This window comes from Eurypyga helias, unplaced genomic scaffold (assembly GCF_000690775.1).
Source record: "Eurypyga helias isolate BGI_N326 unplaced genomic scaffold, ASM69077v1 scaffold30596, whole genome shotgun sequence".
In the NCBI taxonomy this organism is placed as follows: Eukaryota; Metazoa; Chordata; class Aves; order Eurypygiformes; family Eurypygidae; genus Eurypyga; species Eurypyga helias.
Window position 1 is genome coordinate 15,450 of NW_010256586.1, and position 7,393 is coordinate 22,842.

A 7,393-nucleotide genomic window follows, 5' to 3' on the forward strand; every position below is an offset into this window, starting at 1 on the left:
AGCTTTGAGGACAGTGATCCTAAGGCATGTTGTAGGGCAGAAATTAGCCCAAATTAAAGAAAAGAAAATGACTGTTTAACATCTGTATATTTAACAAGTCTAGTTCTTATATACAATGTGCATATGTTCACTACACCCCTGCAGCAGTATATACATATACACATCTCTGCACTCTTGCCAGTTATGTCTCTTACACAACAGCAAAGGTATTAATTGTCCGGTAAAATTTTCTCAAAGTTATTCGGCATGATTCACTGCATTCTGGCTAGCTTTGGTGGGCCGTGTCCCATAGAATTATCTTCTCCCCCTTCTGGCCACCATCCAACTGTTCTTTTTTTTCTTGGTAACCCACTCATTTAAAAGGAAAAAAAAAAGAAAAAAAAAAAGAAGAAAGAACAAAAAAAAAGAACAAGGGATTTAATATTGGATAAGGCATGCTCTCTATATGAAGTGCTTTATAGGTCTTCACAAGACATTACAAGCTATTGAATTCCCATCAAGGAAACCTATTTCTGTTTAATTGTGCTAAGTGCTAAGGTTTACTCTTTAGGTTTTCCATTCTTTTCAGCTTGTGCATTGTTCCTGTGTAGGCCCCTCTGGATGTGAGTTGTGAAGTCATACTTGTCCGTGCAAAGATGCTGGCATATGCTGCACTGAAAAGGTCCACTGTCACCATGGCAACTCATATGCAAAGCATACATCACTTCATCCAGAAAGACAATGCCACAGTGCACACACTTGGTAGAAAGTTCATCTTGAGTACTTCTATCAACTTTCTCTGTTTTTACTACATTCAAGGGACCTTCATTTTTTACATTTGGTGGTGCCTTACTCTTTTCCTTGGAGGCACCATTTGCAGTTGGCCCAGGTCTGGAATGCTTTATCGCCAAATCTAGAGGAATGTCATTGTCTGATCCGACAGCTGAAAAATGAGGAGGCAGATTAAAGGTGGGATAAGGCACATAGTTTTGGCAAGGATTTGGTAGGCCAGGCACATGACTCAAGTAGTGTGGATTCCCAGGAACAGACAGCTTATATTTACTCCAGAATCTCAGCCAGTCAGCTTCACTCTGAAAGTCATTGTGTACAAACGGAAGTCCAAAAAGTGGGTACTGGTATTTTTCAATAGGGCTTCCAGGCGGTGAATAGTTTGGGTGTTTCGCAGGTCTCATGTATTTTTCTATTGGGCTGCCTCTCTCTGAGCTTCCTTTCCCTTCTGATATCGATGAACTGTTTCCTGGGTCTCCAGTACTTTCCTGAGGACTTTTTATCTGAATGTGCAAAGGTTGCATCCTTTTGTGAATATCCAGAGTTTGGCTGACCAATATTGGCTGCTGAGCAGAATGGCTTTTAGTCAATGAACCTGGGGCCTCATATTTACTGAGGCTGGGAAGCTGAATTTCTCTCTGATGACCTTCAGGTAAATGATCCTCTGACCTCCTCTCTAAGGGGCTTCCATTGACTTGCTCCTCACTGTTACCCCTCTGCTGTTTGTTTAGCTGCTCAGCCTGAAGTGCCTCCGGGTTAAGGCGCTTTCTTGTTCGTCTCCTAATGATCTGCTCACCATTGTTCTGCTTAATGATGTTTAAAGGCCTGGGAGTCTGCGTGGAACGCACACACAAGGAACAAAAGGAAAAAAGAAAGAGACATTAAACAAACCTGCAAGACCACAATCACACAAATTTGTCTTTTGTTAAGAGATGTAATATAAGAGTTTTATAGGAATGACCAAATTTCAACTCAAACGCTGGTTCCTGGCCCCTCATGCTAAAAGTAAAGTATGAATTGGTTTGTTTTATCAAACTAAGTCAACATCCTTAGACATCCTATACCTGTTTACTTAAACAGGCATGAAGCATCCAAGATGTCAAAGCATTTATTACCCCTTACTCCTGAAAAATTGTTGGGGATATGTGCTGAAAGGGGGTGCTGAGAGCTGGGGATGAGGTGGGAGACACACGGCCCTGTGCACTAGCATTATTCTATGCAGCATGTCACCAGAGCTGGCGCTGGGCAGAGGTTTGTATGGATCACACTGTGGTAAGAACTGGCTAATGCTAACTTTGATACCCACCCTCCTTTGACATGGATAGAAAATGCAAGCAAATACATGGCTTGCTGACCACCAGTGCTGTCACCTAGAAAAAGGGCACGCTGTGATGGCGAGTGGGATGATGGTGGCTGGAAAGGAAGAAAGATAAAGAAGAAAAATGTTTGGCTAAGCACCAAAAGGTCTACCTGGCACCTTGGTACCAACTCCCCCTGCATTATCCCTACTGTATTTCTTTCTACATGTTACTGATGTTGTCATGAGAGAGAGGAGGCATCCTCTGAAGATGGGGAAAAAAGGTTCTGTAAAGAAAAAAAGCACTGAGAAAGAGGCAGGGGGCAAGAACCAAGTGAGGACTTCTGTTTCCATCTGCTATGTCCCCACAGCAGCTCAGGGTAGGTGGCCTATTTAGATGAGAACCGAAAATATTTTTGCGTGAAGAAAAAAAAATAGCATGAGGAAGGACAGCAGCCAGGCTCTTTTGAAAGGCCCCTCAACAGGAAGGCCATGGTATGAGAATGAAAGATGGTGCTGTAACGTCGGTATGTGTTGCTTTACTGGGCAGATGTTAAAAAAACAAAAACTACCTAAAAGTCATTCAGTTTGGTGTGCTGGCAGTTGCCATTTGTCTCATCCAAATGCACACATAATCCTGTTTTGGTTGGAGGCCAGAAAAGTGCCTCACACAGTATTCCACTTACATGTTTATTTGGAAATTTTCTTTTTAACATTGTTTTGAAGTACAGATTAAATTCTGGCATACAGTCAATATCCAAAACAATTTGCACCTTGAATGTTACATAATTTATATATATTCGTAACTTTGAATTAATATAAAAATAACCAGAGCTGGAAGAGTGCTCATTCTTTTCTTTGTAGACATCTAGTTTCTCTCTTGACTTGTCATCTTCCTCTCCTCTTTCACCTATTTATTTCCTTGAGGTCAGCTCATTCTTAATGGCTAACTAAATTTTAGGAAGTGCAGCTACTTGTTAAGATTATATTTTCTATTAAAACTCTGAATTAGAAGAATTATACACTTTGGTTCAAATTTTTAATAAGCAAAATTTAAACTTAGCAGAAAAACAGCACCTCATAAAGCCTCCTCAAATAGATCAAAGTTGAGGCAAAATCATGTTTAGATAAAATTAGAATATTTTGTATGTTAATTCTATACAAATAAAGTTTATAATTTGCAGAATCAATAGCCAATTAATATGCATAAGCACATACTGTTTATTACAAGCTCAATGTAATTTCCTCACCTTTTCATGACAATTGTAACACTGTCTTACTGACAAGCTGTGTGAGATCTTTCAAGGTTGTTGATGTTACTCATTAAATTTCTATCTATACACTACACAGCATTTTCATGTGCCTTCCAAATAACCTTTCAGTAGTTTGGAAATACTTTTAGTCTTACTCTCCATGCTACAGGTATGAAGTCTGATCCTGGAAGCAGTTAAAAAAACACTTCCACACCTGTGATTAAGGACACTCACACACTTGTTTGCAGCTCAGGCTCTTCCAAGTTACATGCCATTAGGACTTAAAGGCTGTAGGTCGAACTTCAAAATTCTTCAGCATGAAAATGACTGTACTCCTCTGATTAGCCTTAGGTGATTAAAACAGACTACTCAGTGGAGTAAAGCTACTCACATTTTTCTTACTGACAGCACCAAGGTGCAGGTAGAAATACTCTGTATTAGGCTGCAACTGAGGCAGACAGAAAAGTTTGAGCTTTCTTCTTGATTTTCAATGGGGCAGTAAATCTAGAAAATAGTGGAAACATTACCAGAACGTGGCTTTTAAAGTGCCCTATGTCAGATCACTAATTATATGTTATAGATAACATAGTGAGTGTGATCACTAAGAATTTTTTGCCATCTCTATATCAACTGGCAATCTCTCAACACCAAATACATGAGTAACTTTAAAAAAAAAATTACAAAATTCCACAAATAGTTCAGTAAATTATTGTGATTGCAATTCCTACATACCACTGGAAATCGGGGTGATCTCTCCACTAGAAGATCACGTATGTCTAATCCTAGAAAAACATGCTGTAACTCCTCACTGAAGTAGTCAAAGGATGTGGACCAGCAACCACTATGGAACAAAATCTAGTTTTCCATGACTGAGTTACAGGTATTAAAAATGAGGAACAGCACTACAATAAAAATGGTCAAATTCATGATTCTGAGGAGACAAGGGATATATCTTTGTCTGTCATCAAATGTGAATACTGTATGTAAGTCTGCAGTGAACGGGAAGCCTTTTTTTTCACTAAAACTATTTTAATAATTGAACATTGGAATATTATTACACATTTCTTAACATAGCTGTCTGCATTAGAGTAGAGGAATGCAAAAAATCTGGCAAGTTACATGTAAATGACCTCTAGATAGATTGAACATTTTTGAAAATATGTTGAAAAATTATTCAAGAGTATCATAGAAATGGAAATCACTACAATGTTAACACCTGTCAGTCACTACCACCTAGTAGTATCTGACAGAACATAGATGCATCTTCTTACTAGATACTAATTAAAAAAGGACCTCAGAGTTTAGTGTACTATACATATTCTTGAGGTAATGCAGGACAGTAGTTCTAGATGGTGATAATCCAATCAAAAGGGAGCTATGAAATCTCTAAATCTACTACAGGCAAACTATACTCAGCTGTGTAGCAAAATTTAGTTTAATCAGTGGCCCACAGAAGGGAACAGTACTTTTCCCTTGAAAATTCAGAGTTTCAGATCTTTACCTAATAACTACATAATCCTAGACTCCTTAATTCAAAAACATGTATGACTGTAATTTTTCGTGACGACGTAGCTAGCTAGGCAGACACACAGACAAAATAAAATTTCACCTTTCTGGTGCTGGTCTAAAGAGCATTCCTTTGCAGGGGGCTGTTTCAAAAGGTGTCCCAAAGGAGAGATCTGTTGGATTATTTCAGACTCCAACTTACAAGAGAGTTGCTATCATTCCACAGTAGGGTGGAAGCTTAATTAAATGTTTTGCGCTTGTTTGGTCAAAGTTCAATTGAAGATATTAATGTCAAATGTCCACTGAATGACAGCTTCTTGCCTTGCTTGAACAGTGGAGCTAAAAGATAGTGTCAGCTTCTTGTTTTCTATACGTGTAACAAAATTAAGATATTGTATTGGTGATTATTACTGCTGGAAGCACACTAGTTTGTTCCTACTGGTTCCTAAGAATTATCTGAGCTATGTGTTTGAATTCAAAACTGATTCTTGTAGCTTTTATCTGTTCATTAAGTTATGCTAATAGTCACTGTAAAGTCCAACACCATAGCTTAGAAAATGTATTAAAGAAAAGGAAAATGGGGGCTGTGAATGGAAGCTCCACAACTGACTGGACTCAAACGTCAAATTAATGTTAAAAAGCCAAACTGTCCTCCTTAAAATCCTTGTGGATGCTTACCACTGATCAGCTTCTTTAAATTAGACATTATATCTACAACTTGGAGATATATCCAGGAAGATGATACTTTCATCAAAACTCGGGCAAGATGGTGGCCCGAGATTGTGCGTTAGTCCACCTTCTCCCACTCAGATGTTATCTGACTGTCTGGGTTGATCTGGAGCTTAAAAATGATTACTTGACCTCAGAATGACAGCACATGGCAAACAGAGCTAACCTTTCAGACTGGTGATGGACTTGCTGCTTTCAAAATTTCATATCTTCTTATTTTTATTAAGTGGGCTGGACAGATCTTGAGTAAACAGGATTGTTATATGGCCTGTACACAAGACCAACAGTAAAATTCAAAGAAACGACTAATTGATTTAGAGCTTATGCCTCAGATTTAAAGAGAAATAGGCACAGGCACTTGGGATGCACTAAATGCATTTGAAATACAATTTTGTAAGTGTTGGTTTGGGTTTTTGTTTGTTTGTTTGCTTGTTTTTTAATGGAATCTCTGAAAAAAAGTTGTTAAAAATACACCCCCTCAGTCCCAACACAGATTTCTGGTTTGGGCTCTAAGCCTGAGTTGTTATGTTGCCTTGGCAAACTCCCAAAGGCTGCCTCAGTTTCTACTTCTGAAAAATAGTAACACTTTTTAACTTTATGGGCATGTTGTAAAAATTAATTAATTAGAGTCAAATCTTGGTCACCTGATTGTCTCATGTGCTTCTATTAAAGATAGCAGGGATAATATTTAACTAGTGGGTCTTAACCTAAAAGATTCTGAGCATTTGGCATTGATCCAAGGAAACACTTAAGCATACATTTCCTGGACCTGGACCAGAGCATTCAACATCTTTCAGGATCAAGCCAAGTGTCGATAAGATGAAAAGCAATATAGACAGTCCATGATTATTACTTATTCCCTGCCTGATCCTGAGGGATGGTGAATCTTCTCCTCACCAAGTGAGGAGTGCCATCAAGTGAGCAGCATCCTTGTTGAGCTGTTTGAGAATCGTCCAGCAGACTATAAAAACTGTAGAAAAAAGAACAAAAAGACCCACCACCCCATATCTCCAGGAAATTTACTGACAAGAATAAAGTGGAGAAGACAAGTAAAAGAAAGCAAAAATCCCAGCAAAGGATATTTTTGATATAGATGTGATGTCTAACTTTAAGAATTATTTTTTTATTACAAACATGAGAGGCCTCAAATTTAGACAGCTTTCATCACAACATGCTGTATGCCTTTAAATGGAATTGCCAGAAAAGAAATAATTTTCCCCTTATTTCGTATCAAAATAATTAAATGCATCACTAGTGATCTCAAACACGTCTACCCACAGCATCCCAGCCTGTTTCATAATGAATTACATCTGATCCCAAAGTGACCATACTCCAAAAGCCTGTTAGGAAATTAACTGCAGGCCAGGGAGTGGTACTAATCACAAGACCACAGCTGCCCAGCTTAGCTGCATAACCCCTTTTTTTTCTGAACAAACCAGTAAGTTCTTCCTACCGAGTGAAGCTTCTGGTAGAGGCCACACGCATTGCATACATATCCACCATTTGCATTCTTTCGCCAGAGAGAGGTCTTTGTGGTCAGGCAATTGGCACAAAAAACACCCGAGCCTCTACGTCTCTGAAATAAGGAAGAAAAAGAAAAAAAAAAAACACAGAGAAAAAAAAAAACAGGTCAGAGGTGAGTCACATGAGCTGCGGACAAATCAACACAGGAGTTTTGTCTCTAGACTGGCAACAATGACAGTATAAAACCACACTGCCCATAATGAGGTCAGGTTCAATTGTGCTTAATAGGCACCACTGATTTTCATTATAATTAACCCTAGAGTGATGGATGAGGTGTGTGAAACACCAAAGCCTTTTCAGAATAACAGCTTTAACT

The 7,393-nt window shown here is 38.6% G+C and overlaps 1 protein-coding gene across 1 annotated transcript; it reads right to left on the minus strand.

Annotated features, from left to right (window-relative positions):
- Window positions 1-340: 340 nt before the first annotated feature.
- Window positions 341-7,129, minus strand: LOC104511205 (zinc finger transcription factor Trps1; the record flags this gene model as incomplete). Its single annotated transcript, XM_010153714.1, has 2 exons — window positions 341-1,601; window positions 7,007-7,129. Coding segments are annotated over 2 exons (1,185 nt in total), but the record flags the coding sequence as incomplete, so codon positions are not given.
- Between the last annotated feature and the right edge of the window lie 264 nt (window positions 7,130-7,393).